The sequence below is a fragment of the Schistocerca piceifrons genome, chromosome 1 (genome assembly GCF_021461385.2).
Source record: "Schistocerca piceifrons isolate TAMUIC-IGC-003096 chromosome 1, iqSchPice1.1, whole genome shotgun sequence".
In the NCBI taxonomy this organism is placed as follows: Eukaryota; Metazoa; Arthropoda; class Insecta; order Orthoptera; family Acrididae; genus Schistocerca; species Schistocerca piceifrons.
In genome coordinates, this window is record NC_060138.1 from 646,076,684 (window position 1) to 646,095,520 (window position 18,837).

Genomic DNA, 18,837 nt, shown 5'->3' on the forward strand with positions numbered 1-18,837 from the left:
AGTATAAGTGCATGCATGTTAACAATATTGTGTCAGGTCTGGAACATTTATTCAGTGTTAATTCCTTTTAGCTTCAGTTTGTGGCTTGGTATTTATCTTTTCTTCCCAATGATGTACAACAATGCTGGTGTGGCTGTGGTGACTATTTTCCCTTCGTGTTGACTTCGTCTCTGAAAATGTTCATTTAAAAATGCAAGTTCTCATGCACATCTGGAGAAGGAAATTAGGATGTAGCTCAGTAGTAGAATGAAAACTTCAACTTCTGCATATTATAACTTTTACTTAACACAACACTGAGAGAGCACAATTACATGTGTCTTCATCACACCAGCTCAAAAGACTGACAGATACTGAGATTAGAGGTGAAAAAAAACAGATGAAGTACATAAAAAATTGATAGTTTTGTGTTTCAATTTTCTGTTCTCATAGACATAATCATACTTCCTTCAATATCTTTTCTGCATGGGGATGATGTGAATATTTATTTATATGTGTAGGTCATTTAAAGAACATACACAATCACCTGAAATAATGTGTGACTGAGAGGCCTCTCCATTGGCCTTAAACTGCTCCAAAATTTCAAATGTAATGGATTTTCTTTGAATCTTGAGTTCTGTTCTCAGAGTTATGGAACCCAATTTGAGCACTGATTTTAATATGCAATAGGTTCAGTCACAGCATATCTTGACCATGGCTGTAAAGTTTTATGGACTACATCTGCTCCAGGTGCTCTAGTAAGAAGTAATGCTGAAAGTTATATAGCTTAACAAGTTATGTGACATAACATGTTATTTGACTTAACACAATAACAAATACTTTGAAATAAATATGAAAAGCCTCTTCAAAGATGTTTGCAGTATATTCGTCAGGAACAATACGTTTAACTTCTCTTTGCAAATCTTTCTTAATACATGAACACTGTATGGACTGTTCCCTTCAGATCAGACATATGAATTGACGTTTGTAAAGATGACAAGAGAATGCCATGAACACATTCCCCAGACCATCATGCTGCTTCTTCTGGCCTGGGCCTTTAACAGGCATTGTTGCAGAACCATACACACCAATGCCCATTTGTCCAATGGAGGAGAAAATCTGATTCATCTGAAAAGGCCATCTGTCAACACTCAGCAGGCGTCCAGTTGTGGTATCAACATGCAGATTCTGAGCTTTGTCGCCACTGAACTGCAGTCAGCATGGATGGGTGAACCAGGTGCCTGCAGCAAAGGCCCATACACAGCAGCATTCACTGAACGGATGTTGAGGAGATGCTGTTGGTAACCCTTTGGTCCATCTGGGTGGTCAGTTGGACATCTTACACCCCTATACATCTACATGGCCGTTGTTGACCCCTGTTATCTAAGGCCGGTGGTGCCGCACAGTGGCCTCAGTGTCAGTTTTGGATAGTGCCATTTTGCCTTGCATTGTGTACTTTAAATACAGCAGCATGCAGTTTATGAACATAGCTGTTTCAGAAATGTTCTCAACCTAGATCCAAAAGCCAATGATCATGCCCTTTTGGACATTAGATAAATTACTCCACTTCCACATAATGACCCAGCTTCACTGTTTCCTGCTTCCCCAGATGCATTTATATACCCTCCATTGCTAGTGCTTTTACCAGCCATCTGTGAGTGGTTATTGCATTTTGGGCATCAAGTACAGACAATGGTCATATTAATGAGGCAGGACCAAGTAGTGCTCCGAACATAGGACTGTTGAGAACCAGGTGATCTCAAAACTGTTACAGCCACTGGAAACTTATATGGTTATTTACTAATTAAATAATGTGTAAACACCTGAGTGAATTTTAAAAAGAATTTATTTTGTCTATATCATTTAAAAAAATGTTTCATCATATACAATGAACATTACATAGATACCACTGCAAGCTCATACTTCAATAAACATTAATGGATAATAAGCATGCAAGATGTAGTGCAGTAACACATCACCTCCTGCCCCCCCCCCCCCCCTTCCCCTCCCCCCTCTCCACCACCAAACATATCTCTTGGTGAACACATAATTGACATTGGTCTGAAATGGTTGGGTGTTGAGACCACTTTTCAGGACTTGTAGGGGTGGAGTTGCTGGTGTCCACTCTGTGGGACTGAGTTAAATCACTGTCCTCTAACCAACAAGTGATGCACTCTCCATGCCTCCCCAGGATGGGATCAGAGTCTGGGAAGGTATCTGCCTTTGGGGCTCTTATCTTTTCTTCTCAGGTCACAACATTCCTGGTTTCTTTTTCCCCATTTTTACTTCTCTCTTTTGGGCATTGATAATATCCTCCATTGTTCCACACTCATTAGCCTTTATAGTGAGACCTTTTTTCCATGAGTTTTATTTCCTAACAGTTATTTTCGGAGAAGTTTACCAGAATTACAAGCTCACATACAACAAAAAAATCTTTGTTAGTAAGCTTACAGTTACACCACTACCTCAGACAGAAAGTAGTATGTAACACTGTTGGACTGTAACCATATTTTTTCCTCTAATGGGTGTTATAATGCACCTTGAACTGTAAATGAAATTTGGAACATTAACTTTCATTTTGTACTTTATACAATAACTTCATGTTTTTATTTAAATGCTCATGAAATAACTTCATACAATCAACTACATGCTACACAAAGACTTATATTGCATTCTGAATATCTACTGAAGATACACGTTTTCCAAGAACTATATTTTAGTGTCAGTTTGCAGATGTTAGCAACATCATGTTGATGAGAAGAAGACTAGGGAGGGCTCAAAGTATTTGATTCAGAACAGGGTACATGACATGCTAACATCAATGTTACATTGTAAAAGCATTCTAAGTATACATAGCTGCAAAATTTGACATCATTTTTGGACAACCTAAAATAAACTTTAACAGGCACAACTGTTTTCTTTGAAGGCCTTTTGGCTGAAAGCTTAAATGAATACCAGTCTTTTTGTTGTGCCTGTTAAAATTTATGTTAGGTTGTCCAAATATCATCTCAAATTTTGCAGCTATGAATGCTTAGAATGCTTTTATAACATGAAAATGATGATAGCATGTCAAGAAGCCTGTGACAATAAAATATAATAGAGGGTAAACATGTATCTAACGGATGTATTCAGAATGCAATGTAAGTATTTGAGTAGCATATAGTTGACTGTATGCAGTTCTTTCATGTGCATTTGAATAAGAACATGAAACTAATATAAAAAGTACAAATGAAAGTCAATGTTCCAAATGTCATATTTAGTTCATGGTGCATTATAACATCCATTAGAGGATAAAATCTGGTTGCAGTCTAAATGTATGACATACTTATTTCTGTTTGAGATAGTGGGTGTAACTGTAAGCTTCTTAATCCATATTTTTTGTTGTGTATGAGCATGTAATCCTGGTAAACTTCTCCAAAAATAATTTTATGGGAAATTAAACTTATGTCTCACTATGAAGGCTATTGAATGTGGAATGATGAAGAATAGAATCAGTTACCAAAAGAGGGAAGTAAGAATGAGGAAAAAGAAACCAGGAATATTAAGACCCGAGAAGAGAAGACAACAGCCCCAAATGCAGATATGCTCCCAGCTTCTGGACCCAGGCTCACTGCTGCTAACAAGGTGATTGCTTTTGCTGACACCTTTTGCCATAACAGCTGTGCATATCGACAGTATCTCATATGGAAATAAAGAGCAGGTGATGCTACTGAGGACATGCATGCAAGCATTTCTGATGACTACTTGAGCTGTTGCTTGTGATAGGTGTTGTTGATTGCTGCAGACAAATGTAAACTACCTGCACAGTGCATTTCCGCTAAGTGATCTTCATGCCAAAATGGTGATCTTTCTACAAGTTCTGTCTGACATGCAGTGCAGAGCATAGCAGTTTCTGTGGTGCAGTGGTTATCATGTCTGCTTAACATGCAGAAGGTTTGGCGGGGAGGGTGCATCACTGGTGAGCTGGAGGATAGTTATGTTGCTCAGTCCCCCAGAGTGGTCACCACCAACTTCACTTCCACAGGTCCCAGAAAGTAGTCTCAACAACTTACTGTTTCAGACCAATGTCGATTATGTGCTCACTAAGAGATAGGTTAGGGGAGGAAAGATGGTGAATTGTTACTGCACTATATCTTACATGCTTATTTTCCACTGATACGTACTGAAGTATGAGCTTGCAGCAGTATCTATGTAATTTTCATTGTATATGATGAAATATTTGTTTAAACAATGTAGACAAAATTCCTTTTAAAATTCACTCAATTGTTTACATATTATTTGGTTAGTAAATAGCCATAGAGGTTTGCGGTGGCCTTAACCAGGGGTGGTGGCAAGACCGGGGGGGGGGGGGGGGGAGTATCATATTACAATGGAGTATCATATTACAATGGAGTATCATATTACTAGATAAAATGACTTCAGAAATCAGTGGATACATTACTCCAACAGATTCAATCATTTTTTTAAATAACTATTGCGACCGAACTGCCAAATCCCTCTGTCAGTAAAACTGGTATATTATCAACCGACTCGGTTGTTTTGCCCCTTCCACTGACAGAATGACCCGCTTCCTAATTCCGTATGTACATCACAAATGTGGTCCTGTAGCTATCATGCTTTTGCGCTTACTGCTACATGTATTAACAGTAATTAGCATGGTCCTAATGGTAAGAGGTAGTAGTGACCTCAAGTTGTTAATATTTGAATACAGCACAGCTGCCACACTCTCAGTTCACTTTTACTCCGCTACTACCCTTGCCATTGCACAACATTAACTATGTGCTGCTTGGACCTTGCTAAGCTATTAAATTCACTTGTGTGTACTTTTTGACCATTACTTGCCAGTATTTACCTAAGGATTAAAGCACACTTCTAACCAGACTATGATCCAAAGAGCTGTGATGATTGAATGGGTTCAATCCACAGCCTACAGTGCCTTACAGTTCACACAGTAACACTGCCTACCTGACCCACTTAACTTTGTAGTGAGCTTAAGTATCCAATCATCACTGCTATCAGCAGTGGGTAATCCTTCCAGCACAACGAGATAAGCAGACTTAGCATCGATTCCTCCTGAAAATACTTATAACTATGGTAACCAGCTCTGAAGGAGCAAAAGAAAAAATCAATTTTGTGCTCGTTTCAAAGTGAAACGGCTTGAGTTAAATTTAAACTTAATTTTGAATATTTCTATTACTGATCAGTCAAGATGAATCAATAAACCAAATACTCTTTCAATTTCTGTGTGTTGACTTGATAATTACTACCATGGAAATTTATACAGCTGGGCTTAACAAAATTCTATCTTTCAACTTTATATAATGATTTTGGATATTACTCTTAGAACAGTTAATACAGAATTATTTAAGAAACGTTGCTTGAAAAGTTACTCAGAAAAATTTAAGTTAACTATAAAATGGTGACTAGCAAATTCTTGTGTGACCATTGTTCTTTTCAACATTCTTATACACTAAAGTTTTCTACAATAAAAGAAATTGTCAATGAAAGAGGTGATGGTGGCCTCAGTCTGATTTCACTATACTAGGATGGGGTTACTACACTTTACCATGAACAACATGCATCATATTTTTACTCATAATTGTATTCTGTCCTCTGTACTTGCATCAGATTGTGACTGGTATTCTCCTTTTACAGTTCTATAAAGTTAGAACTAAACAATTATAAACTGTCTTGCCTTGGGTACTCACACAGGTGCACGTAGTGATAGGTATGTGGAAAACGCAACCGTTCATGCCTCATACTCTCAATGGCGGCTGGAACTATGAGCCATTACACTCATATAAGCCACTGCACATCTGCCATAAAATTTGGGCTCAGAAACTCTTGCAACCCACCCCAGTAGTGTAGAGATGACTTTGATAAACATTAGTCACGTTTTATTGCACAAACAGTGATGGTATTCACCTCTTCACTGTTGCACAACCACTTTTGCATGAGCACACTTACACCAGTCCAATCACGTCAACACTACCCAAGCTACTCCCTTTGTTCAGTCCCTGTGCCTCCAGCTACCATGAGCGACGCTCGTCTCCCCAAGAGTGGGGGGTTCCCCTTCCACAAATTTATCAAAATCATTTAGTGTTTAAGCAAATTATATCAATTACCCTGGAGTTAATACCATTTGTAATTATTCACCAACTAGCACTTAACAGCATTAAATTATACAGTAATAACTTACAATTAACAACAAAAAGAATACATTTAAGTCTGACAGCTTATTGCGTTGGCTGACAGATAGCGTGGTGATGCCTTTTCGCTCATTCTCGCTGGCCTCAGCTCGCACTAATTCCAGGTTTCGCCAAGAGATGGCATCGGGATGCACACCCTGGCCGCCTCACACCAGCACGCTCGCTTTCGATGTGCAGGACTCCAAATTACTGGCAGCCTACGATCATTTCAGTTCTGTTACACTATGTAGCAATATAGGTTGCAATGTATTTCAAACAAATTTTAACAAAAGAATAAGTGTGGCAAATAGCTTACTATGTAAACCAATAAATATCATTTAACTCAGAATGGGCATCTTATTATTTATTAATACACATTTTTTACCCTGAACTCCAAAACAATTACCAAAAACTACTTTAAGCAACACCATATTTTACCAATTTGTTGGTAGAGGACCCCAGCTCTCCATTTGTTAAGCGATATTCCATTCCCCCAAACCCCCTCCGCCCCCACCCCCCTGCTGTATTTGACATCCAAAGTACAATAACCACTCACAGATAGCTGGTAACAGCACTAGCAATGGAGGGTATATAATATGTGTCCAGGGGAACTAGAAAGCGGGGCAGTTGTGTCATAATGCAGAAATGGAGTAATTTATCTGACGTCCAAAAGAGCATGATCATTGGTTTTTGGATCTTGGTTGGAAACATTTCTGAAACAGCTATGTTTGTAAACTGTTTGCATGCTGTTGTGATTAAAGTATACCATGCATGGTGAAATGACGCTATCCAAAACTGACACTGAGGCCACTGTGGGCACAACGGGCCTTAGATGACAGGGGTGAATTGTGGCTGTGTTGATGTATAAGGGTGTAAGATGTGCAACTGACTCCCCAGATTGACCAAAGGGTTACCAACAGTATTCCCTCAAGGTCTGTTCAGCAAACGTTGCTTTTTATGGACCTCTGCAGCAGGCACCTGGTTCATCCATCCATGCTGACTGTTGTTCATCGGCGACAAAGGCTTGAATTTTCATGTTGATACCATAACTGGATGCCTGATGAGTGTTGACAGATGGCCTTTCCAGATGTATCACATTTTCTGCTCCATCAGACAGATGGCCATTGGCGTGTATGGCCCTGAAACAATACCCATTAAGGGTCCAGGAGTGGAGGATGTACCATTGTGGTTTGGGAAGTGTTTCCATGACATTCTCTGGGTAATCCTGGCATTCTCATAGGCACAATGGGTCACCAGAAGTATGTTTCTTCCCTAGATACTATTTATTTTTTCATCAGCACACTGTCATTTACTAGCAGGACAATCCAATGTGTCACGCAGCTCAGAGTGTAGATGCTTAGTTTGAAGAGCACCAGGATCAATTTACTACACTCCCCTGGGCACCAACCTCCCTGGATTTAAACCCAATTGAGAACCTGTGGGACTACTTTGATCGCACTATTAGCACTATGAATCATCAGCCGAGAAACCTAGCAGAGCTGGTCACAGTACTGGAGTTAGCATGGCTCCATATCCCTGTCAGTACCTTCCAGAACCTTGTTGACACTCTTCCTGCCCATCTGTGCTGCAAGTGGTGGTTGTTAAGACATTTGACAGGTGTTCACTTTAATGTGACTGGAGCTTATATGTCTGCATCTCTAGTCTTTACTTAGTACTGAAATTGCTTAAAAGATAGAAAATATGATACTGCACGATATTATAACCAATAACATTCCTTGTGCACCAATATGTACACTGGAAGACCTACGTAAGCTCCTTAAAGGGGTATGGATCACAACACACAGTTCTTAAGGGGCAAATTTAATTGAAAACATTTAAATGTTTTGCAAATGAGTGGACTTAAATGAAGACAAATAATCTGGAAAAAACCCTTCTGCCATACACCTTATCTTCTGACACTAAGACTCATCAGACACATCACATGCCTTATGTGTAACATTGTACAGAAAATGAAGTATGAAGAAATAGAGTGGTCAGCTTGGGTACTTGCATCACTCAACAAAATTCACAAAGACTGTGAATCCCCTGAGGAAACATGGCACATAATTGCAACCACTTCATGTCAGTGATTTCGAAAAGTGTATCCCATTAATCATCTCCTCTTACACCTATCGACCAACCTATCTCTCTTTGCCTATAGGCTTAATATGAGCCTACCTTCTGCCTCAAATTTTCCTTTTCATTTCTTTTTGATTCTTCATAAATATTTCAATGCATCACCATTATTAACATACAGTTTAAACATAAATATATAAGTGAATCTCTTTTCTTTCTCTGCATCAGTGACCTCCTCACCTAATGTTAATGCTACATTGTGACTATGAAATGCAAAGATTTGTTTACTTTCACACTATTGTCTTACATGATGTTGTATTATAAGGCAACTGTGTGCACTCACAAGGAATATTACTAGCGCAGAAATATGTGATCAGTCAGATCTACAGAGTCAGTTTTCCATTCTTCAGGTGTCTCAGACTTCTAATTCTGCCATCCCTGTACATACATTACATCACAATATTTTGTTGACAATAGTGACTCATTCAGAAGAAACTGCAACATTCATTCAGTAAATCATGGTACATCCTAGATATAGAAATGTTAATTGCTACTAAGATAATCACTGGTAAAAATGGCCGCTGTAAACATTCTTCTGTAATTACAGCATGTATATAAATTAGTCTCTAATAAATATCTTTGTGGTTTTGTTAATACTTAAAAATCAGTATTATATCACTAGCAATTATTTCATAAAGCTGAGAAAACAGCTGCCTATGTTTATAGTAGTGGATTTCTGCAAGTTCTTTGGTGGTCTGCCCTCTGAATACTACATTAGGAGCATCAAATTTTGCTATACTTAATCTTCAAATCAGCAGGTTACCGCTGTCTTATGAAAAAACTGTTTTACAGTTATATTTTTCATCTGCTTTTTATGTACTATTGCACATAGATGCTTGTCACAAGAACAATCTTATCTTCTTTGTTCTTCCTTTCTTCTCTTTGCTTCTCTCTCTCTCTATCCCTCTCTCCCCCTGCCCTCCCCCCACCCTCCATCCATATCTGCCTTCCAACACAAAAAATCTATAAAAAGTTAAAAAATAATATGTGTTGCCCCTTTGAGTTTAATATAACTAGTAGTATTTTGACACAAGTGCTGTCACATAGCGGGACTACTAAGGGACACTGCAGGACATGGGCCTTGTAAGATAGATTAATGCATGAAGCTAAGTTTGTATATACACATATCAAAAAAAGGTTTTGCATCAACCTGGTTCCCAGAACTCCTGAAGATTGATGTTGACTGTGGCTATTGTATCACAGACACAGCCCCTTTGACTGTTCAGAGATGTCACTAAACCCGCCCAAAGATGTAAACAATCATGCATGAGCAGCACCTATTAGACGGAGGAGGTCTGACAGCCAATCAGTTCCGGTCATTCCACCAGGATGGAGGTACATGGCTCTTGTTGTCTGTAGTTCAACCATGCCTAGATGGTCAAGACCATGGTTTGATCACATCCATTGTTACTTTGTGTGAACAAGAGAAGTATTCCAGGCATCTCAAAGTGAACCAAAGTGATGTTGTTCGGACATGGAGGAGATACAGAGAGACAGGAACTGTCGATGACATGCCTCACTGAGGCCGCCCAAGGGCTACTACTGCAGTGGATGACCACTACCTACAGATTATGGCTCTGAGGAACCATGACAGCAATGCCACCATGTTGAATAATGCTTTTTGTGGAAACAAGGACTTTGTGTTATGACTCAAACTGTGTGCAATAGACTGCATGATACCAACTACACTCCCAACATCCATGGTGAGGTCCACCTTTGCAACCATGACACCATGCAGCAAGGTACAGATGGGCCCAACAACATGCCGAATGGACCGCTCAGGATTGGTATCATGTTCTCTTCACCAATGAGTGTCGCATATGCCTTCAACCAGATAATCGTAGGAGATGTGTTTGTAGGCAACCTGGTCAGGCTGAATGCCTTAGACACACTGTCCAGCGAGTGCAGCAAGTTGGAGGTACCCTGATGTTTTGGGGTGGTGTTATGTGGGACCAAGTATGCTGCTGTTGGTCATGGAAGGTGCTGTAATGGCTGTACGATAAGTGAATGCCATCCTCCGACAGATAGTGCAACCATATCGGCAGCATAATGGTGAGGCATTCATCTTCATGGGTGACAATTCGCACCTTCATCATGCACATCTTGTGAATGACTTCCTTCAGGATAACAATATTGCTTGACTAGTGGCCAGCATGTTCTCCAAACATGAACCCTACTGAGCATGCCTGTGATAGATTGAAAAGGGCTGTTTATGGATGACATGACCTGCCAACTACTCTGAGGATCTATGCCAAATCGCCATTGAGGAGTGGGACAATCTGGACCGGCAGTGCCTTGATGAAGTTGTGGATAGCATGCCACGACAAATATGGGCATACATCAATGCAAGAGGACCTGCAGCTGGGTATTAGAGGTACTGATGTGTACAGCATTCTGGACCACCACCTCTGAAGGTTTCGCTATGTGGTGGTACAACATGGAATGTATGATTTTCATGAGCAATAAAAAGGGTGGAAATGATGTTTATGTTGATCTCTATTCCAATTTTCTGTACAAGTTCTGGAACTCTCGGAACCGAGGTGATGCAAAAGTTTTTTATATATGTGTAATTATGTAAAATATGATATAAAATAATAGGTAACTGAATTCTTTAACAATGTTAAGCTAGTTGAAGATTTGTTGGTTTCCATGTTTTATATAATAAGCAATTATAACTTCACTAGCTGGTTTGAAGTGTGGATGTGGGCATTTAGGATTGGAAGAGGTGAAGCCAAATAGAAGAGACTTGTACCCAGCAATAATGATAGTACACTGTTCTAGAAAAGATAACTGCTGTTAACTTTCTATTTATTGTTATTATTATTAACACTTGGATCAAAATGTTACTACCTATATAAAATGTAAAAGGGCAAAACTCTTTTTAGAGGTTTTTCGTGTCAGGAAGTTTTCATTTATTCCTTCACTAAAATGAGATATCATAAAGCCGTGCAGTATGTTGTAGCCATGAGAAGATGTTACTGGCCATTGAAGTTGCAACACCATGAATGTGACACTAAGGGAATGTCAAATCAGCAAGAAGTATACTACGTATTAGGAACACAGTATATCTGGGTATGCAAATGATTTGCTTTTCTGCACAACCACACAAAGATAGCAGAAATGCCATCTACATGCTGTGCATAAATACAGATTTTGCAGAATTTTTATCATTCATAAATCACATTTGTGTGTTGTGTGTCTGTGAGAAGATCATGTTATGGCTCATGTAAGGAGAGATATTTACCAGCATGTGTCAGGATTTAACAGTTGCAGGATCATTGCACATCAAGGCTGCAGTTTATCATTCTGTGATACTGCTGCTTATGTTGATCAGAATCTCATGATTGTCATGTAAGTATGGAATCAGTGGGTTTAGGAAGTCCATATTCAATGCCATGAATGATCTCCAATGATCCATATGGCTAACAATTGCAAAAAACAACTTACATTTCATCTGACAGCGCAAGATCATAATGCCACCTCACATATCTTATGTCAGGAAATGGACTTGTTTGCAGCAACACATTATCTGCACAGACAATGTGAAGATCTCTAGAGCACCACAGACTATCACCATCATGAGAATTGTTGTGGCTTACCTCGACACAGCAGCAGGAGTTACACTGACAGTGATGTGTTCAATAACAATGCTGAACAAAGGAGTGGCATCAAATCGTCTTTTCAGATGAGTCCCAGGTTTGTATACAAGATCATGATGAGTGTATCTGTGTGTGAAAGCTCCTAGATGAACAAAAGTTGTCAATTGGTGTTCATCATCATCATACAGCTCTGGTACCTGGTGTGGTGGTACAGAGCATGCCATTAGGTACACACCACCGTCACATCTGATTTGCAGTGTCAGTAATTTAGAAAACAGCTGTTACACTGCTGATGTATTGAGACAGTGGCTGTCCCTATTTTTGAGGTCTCTATGATGTTACCATTCAACAAAATACCAAAAAGCAATGTTTGTTGCTAATTTTGGTCTTGACCTAGTTCAGCATATGCTTCGGATTTCTCAACCACTGGAAGCTCTTGGTTACGGGTTGCTGAGAGACTAGGCTGTCATCACTTGCCAGTCACTATCATTGATTAACTCTGGCATAGAGTACAAACAGCATGGAAAAATATTACTCATGTCTGTCAACTAAGCTCAGTCGAGCTTGAGGCCCAGGTGGATTAGAGCCATTATTGCTGCTAGAGGTGGCACCCCTCTTCACCAAGTTTCTCACCCTGTATGCTTCCATATCATCTACATATCTGTTAGAATATCACCAGCTGCATTAGCGACTTTTTCACCAGAGCTTGGTTTACTGAAACCATGACCTGAAGTGAGGTTCTCCCTATCTAATACTTTTTCCATAAAATCAAGCATATTTTATCATTCCCTCCTCCCCCTCCCTTCTCTCTCTGTTGCGCACACACACACACACACACACACACACACACACACACACACACAATATGCAAAAATGCAAATCAGCCAAAAAATTCATTGCAGTTTTTTGGTCAGATTCTATAATTCTTATGAACCCATTCCCTTTGCCTTATGGTTCTTATCCTCTCAACCACATCCTTTAAGACTTGCTCTACGGACTCACCAACTTCCACATACTGGTCTTTCCCCTGCAACATCGCTTGCATATGCATTTGACTCATATATTGAACACACTTCTTCTTCCCCCTCTCTGTGACCATCTCTTCCTCCCTTTACCTGTCTACCTCATCCTCCCACCTCTACCTCTCTATCTCCTCCTCACCGCTCTGTCTCTTCATCTCCTCCTCCCCCTCTCTTTGTCCATTTCCTCCACCCCAGCCTCTGACCATCTCCTCTTCTCTCTCTTTCTTTTCATCTCCGCCTCCCCCTATTTTCCACTTGGCCACTGGCCCTTTATACTTTAAACCTGCCTCATGCATATCCCCCTCCTTGCCTTTCTGTCCATTTCCTCAGCCCCCTCACTCTGTCCATCCTCTCCTCTATCCATCACAATCTGCTCCCCACCATTCTCATTGACATTTGGAGTCCATGCAGTACAGTTCAATAAAGCAGGCTGATATTACTCCAACATGCCTGTCATACAGAGCAGGCTACACATCAGGGGTTTGAAAATCATTTATTTGTCCTTTATGTACAGGCCGGCACACAAAGCAGATCGATGAAGCAGGCCAGCATGCCAGTCATACAACGTGGCCTACATGTCGGGGTCCTGCGAACCATTTCTTGCCCCCAACATGTAGGCAACCCTGCAAAGCAGGTTGATATGACATGCAAAGACTGTTCCCAAATAATGTGCCTGTTGTGCAGGGCAGCCCATACACCAGGAGGTGAGAGAAAGACGTTATTACCCTATCTCCACTCCCATTGGTGCTAGGACGTTACAAACCCCACAGTGCTGATACCCATGAGGCCTGCTGTTTCTATGCCAAATTTGGTTGAAACCACTCCATCAGTTTGGAAGGAGATCCAGGACACACATACACTCTGCTTTATATATACAAAACAGATATCATAGCAGGAAGTGCTGCCCACAAAGCAAATCTCAAATATTGATTTAAATGCGGCATCTGGCCAGCCTTTTATAGTGGTATGACAGCCAAAAAATTGTTAATAACAATGAGAGGACATAGCCAGTGATTATATACTGGAAACAAATACTACCCTGTTGCAAAAAAATTATGGCCCTAATTCCTGTTCTGCTACATATGCTATCTAGATTCTCCTCCCCTCTGCCACTTCCTCAGAATTTTAAAGGTTGGTATTTGCTCTATAAATTGTGTTTGGTTCTACCATCTACCTGGCTTCAGTTTGTCACAGTTTTTCTGGTCTTGTCCTCCATTCTTGTTATTTCATTTCCTTGCTTTCCCATTTCATGTCATTTGCTTCCACTCTGTCTGCCATCTTTCCTATAATCACATTACCCCACCTCCCCAACCCCACCCCCGCTCCCAACCACACCACACACACAAACAAAGCAAATTTGTCAGGAATTTAAATTGCAAAAGACAAATCACGCTTGTCTTTCATCAAGTCAGCCATTTTAACATAGATTTTTTTCTTCTGATTTTAAATAAGTTTCTTTTTTCTGTATTTGATTATGCACAATCAATGATAATTTCTTTTCTCTTAGTGATGCAGTCCTGCTTCTTTGTGTTTATTGAGTTTCAGCATAAAGGAATACTGAACAATGTAATAATACATCAGTGTATAATGGAAATGCACCTATATTGTTTCTCCAGAATTTTGCAACTGCTAAACAAGAGAAAGCTTGAGAAACTGAAGGAACAATGGTGGAATCAGAATCCAGAAAAGAGGAATGACTGTGAGAAACAAGATGATCAATCTGATGGGATTAGTATACAAAATATTGGTAAGTTGTGATACTTTCTCCATGGAACTGTGAATAGCTTTAAATGTAGTAAATCTTTTAAACACTTAATTTTTTTTCCTTAGCTTGATTATACCATAGTGCCAACAGCTTGGTACAAATTTAAAATAATATACACAGAGAAATTACAATATAAATAGTTTGAACATGATTTTAAATTATTTTACAATGTCCACATACATTCAATACTTACAGCTACAACTACAGACAGAATGGAATGTAAAAAAAAGAGAACACAGCAGAGCTTGGGAAGCATATACCTGGAGACCAAAGTGATTGTGTAACCACAGATAGTACACCAAATTTCATATACACGCATTACTGTCTCATGTAAAACAAAAAGGATTTTGTATGTTTGACGATCTTCATGATACATAAAACAGGAGCACTTGTTGGAAGGGGAACCTTTAGGTTCACAACATTTTGTAGTAAACAGTGTTGTTGTGTTTTTGAAAAACTTCAGAAAAACAACATTTGATTTAGATCTCCTTTCTTCTAACAGTCACAGAAAGGCTTATTCTTGATGCCTATTTAATGCCTATGGGAAGGAGTCAAACTGTGGTTGGTATACAGTTGTGCCAAGGTAGTAATCAGCTTCCTGCTCACATGAACATTTTGAAAAGATGATAGATTAACATTTGTAAGAAGGCCAGAAATACTCCCCTCCTTGCCAACTGCATTTTAAGAAACTAATGCTCTGGTTCCCCAAAGCTCATAAATATTTGAAGAAAGTCATTATTTACTACCAAGACCTGCAATAAAAATTTTTTATTGAGTGGTGTAATAAATCAGTGACCCTCTATTTTGGGGTAGTCACATATTTGATTATTTGGTGGTATGTGTCTTACTTATCACCAATTCTAGATTGAATTTCATTACATGTTTCTGAGGATTGCACATAATCAACCTCCAAAGAATTAAATGTATATATTAAAGCAGAATCTTTCCAAGCCAGCAGTCAAATTGTAGGCACTAATTCATGTCCTTCATAGAGAAGTTTATTCAGCTTGATCATATAACAAGCAGCTATTAATAAGCACAGTTGATTTGGTTCCTATGGCAAACAAAATATTCAAACCCTGCTACGTATCTGTTTGCGCTAAGTCTCTGCATGTACAGTATCAGTGTCCACGTAAAATAAAATTATGATCTTAAGTCTTAAATTCAGTTTGAGCTCTTTCTAATCAGCAAATCCCATCACTTTTCAGTGATGAACAAAGTATAGACCTGTCCTTTCAAAAACTGTGAATTTTATGATAATAATCTCAGCCTGTCATAATGTTATACAACCAAAGATAATTCCTAAGTGTGGGGTATCAGTCAGCACACCCACTGATAATGTGAATAAGTCTATCTCCTCACTCTCAAATACTGTGTAGTGGTTATCATTTCAACTTAAAAAATTCGAGATCAATTTCACACGATCATAATTTTGGATGAGCACAGATAGCGATCTATCAATTCTTGAGTGTCAACATTAATTATTATTTTGACTTTATGTACTTGAGTGAATATTAATAATGCTTTGATAGGCCTATATAACTCTCAAAGCACTTCCAGTAGTAATTTCCTGTAAAACAGCTTCACAAACACATATATATTCACTTATATCTAAAAACAAAGATGATGTGACTTACCAAATGAAAGCACTGGCAGGTCGATAGACACATAAACAAACACAAACATACGCACAAAATTCTAGCTTTCACAACAAATGGTTGCTTCATCAGGAAAGAGGGAAGGAGAGGGAAAGACGAAAGGATGTGGGTTTTAAGGGAGAGGGTAAGGGGTCATTCCAATCCCGGGAGTGGAAAGACTTACCTTAGGGGGGAGAAAAAGGACAGGTATACACTCGCATACACACACATATCCATCTGCACATACACAGACACAAGCAGACATTTGGGCCTTTACAAATGTCTGCTTGTGTCTGTGTATGTGCGGATGGATATGTGTGTGTATGCGAGTGTATACCTGTCCTTTTTTCCCCCCTAAGGTAAGTCTTTCCGCTCCCAGGATTGGAATGACTCCTTACCCTCTCCCTTAAAACCCACATCCTTTCGTCTTTCCCTCTCCTTCCCTCTTTCCTGATGAAGCAACCGTTTGTTGCGAAAGCTAGAATTATCATTATAATAGAAGGAAACATTCCACGTGGGAAAAAATTATATATAAAAATAAAGATGAGGTGACTTACCGAACGAAAGCGCTGGCAGGTCGATAGACACACAAACAAACACAAACATACACACAAAATTCAAGCTTTCGCAACAAACTGTTGCCTCATCAGGAAAGAGGGCCTTTCGTCTTCCCCTCTCCTTCCCTCTTTCCTGATGAGGCAACAGTTTGTTGCGAAAGCTTGAATTTTGTGTGTATGTTTGTGTGTCTATCGACCTGCCAGCGCTTTCGTTCGGTAAGTCACCTCATCTTTATATATATATATATATATATATATAAAAAAACAAAGATGAGGTGACTTACCGAACAAAAGCGCTGGCAGGTCGATAGACACACAAACAAACACAAACACACACACAAAATTCAAGCTTTCGCAACAAACTGTTGCCTCATCAGGAAAGAGGGAAGGAGAGGGGAAGACGAAAGGAAGTGGGTTTTAAGGGAGAGGGTAAGGAGTCATTCCAATCCCGGGAGCGGAAAGACTTACCTTACCTTACTCGCACACATATCCATCCACACATACAGACACAAGCAGACATATTATGTCTGCTTGTGTCTGTATGTGTGGATGGATATGTGCGTGTGTGCGAGTGTATACCTGTCCTTTTTTTCCCCCTAAGGTAAGTCTTTCCGCTCCCGGGATTGGAATGACTCCTTACCCTCTCCCTTAAAACCCACTTCCTTTCGTCTTCCCCTCTCCTTCCCTCTTTCCTGATGAGGCAACAGTTTGTTGCGAAAGCTTGAATTTTGTGTGTGTGTTTGTGTTTGTTTGTGTGTCTATCGACCTGCCAGCGCTTTTGTTCGGTAAGTCACCTCATCTTTGTTTTTATATATATTTTTTCCCACGTGGAATGTTTCCTTCCATTATATATATATATATATATATATATATATATATATATATATATATATATTCACTTAAATACTTTAAATGGTTTTATTACTGAGAACATTATCCATCCTATGTCGTGTAAACTTAAAATCAATTATTTAGTATATTGAAGTGTTTGTGGATCATGGAGATACTGATCATCCACAACCTCAGTTTGTAATAATGAATATACATTGTTTCATGTAACACTTTCTTCTTGGGTAGAATGCTGGCCTACCTGCCTATGCAGTTTTCTGAGAAAGCACAACTTTTTTCTTTCTTCATACTTTAGTTTATAGTGCCGACTAAACATTAATATTAATTAGTCTTGTGGTTATTGGTGCACATATTTTCATATAAAAACATGCATGACTCTGTCATGACCCAATATCAGGAGTGTGTCTGACAAAAGTCTTACTTGTGCTCTTTCTACCAGTGAATTGGCAATTTTGTGATTAATTTGGCCTTATACAGACTGACACAGGAATAAATTCTTATTCTGTAAACCATATAATGTTTTAAAAATTGCTAGGTTGGATTTTACTGTTTTAGATACAATACAATAACCAATAGAATGTTTACTCATAAAAATGTTACTGGTTATAAATGTAGAGAAGTAACTGGACACTTATTCTCTTGTGATTTAGATAGCTGATGTTATGTACAGGAGTGCCATATTGCAAATCATGGTAAATTATAAGCAGTTATTAATTAGAGTGTTAATTATTCAATTTTGTATGTCATATTCTACAGAAAAATTGAAGTAAGAAAATTATGTAGACAAAATTCGGTCCGGCCTCTGTGGTCGAGCGGTTCTAGGCGCTTCAGTCTGGAACCGCGCTGCTGCTATGTCACACAAGCTTACCACAGCAGAGTAAATCTGCTGTTTCAGAGCATTGCCTTGGCACCAGTCATCCTATGGAATGTAACAATATGGAGATTGTGGCAAACAGTTCCAACTAGTGAGATAATGTTATTGAGGGATTTGTAAAGACTAAATTAGAAAGTTGCTTTATATATAGACATGGAGATTTTTGCTTAAATTTGGTGTGGAGTTCTGTTCTCTACCTCATTATAAAACAGAGGTACAGGGTTAATGCTACGT

At 39.1% G+C, this 18,837-nt stretch overlaps 1 protein-coding gene across 1 annotated transcript in view; it reads left to right on the forward strand.

Moving 5' to 3' along the window:
• Window positions 1-18,837, forward strand: part of LOC124792201 (ionotropic receptor 25a) — a 436,300-nt gene that overhangs the window by 364,070 nt on the left and 53,393 nt on the right. The window contains exon 16 of the mRNA XM_047257921.1: window positions 14,538-14,668. Coding sequence (XP_047113877.1) covers window positions 14,538-14,668 — 131 coding nt within the window. The remainder of the gene's footprint in view (window positions 1-14,537; window positions 14,669-18,837) is intronic.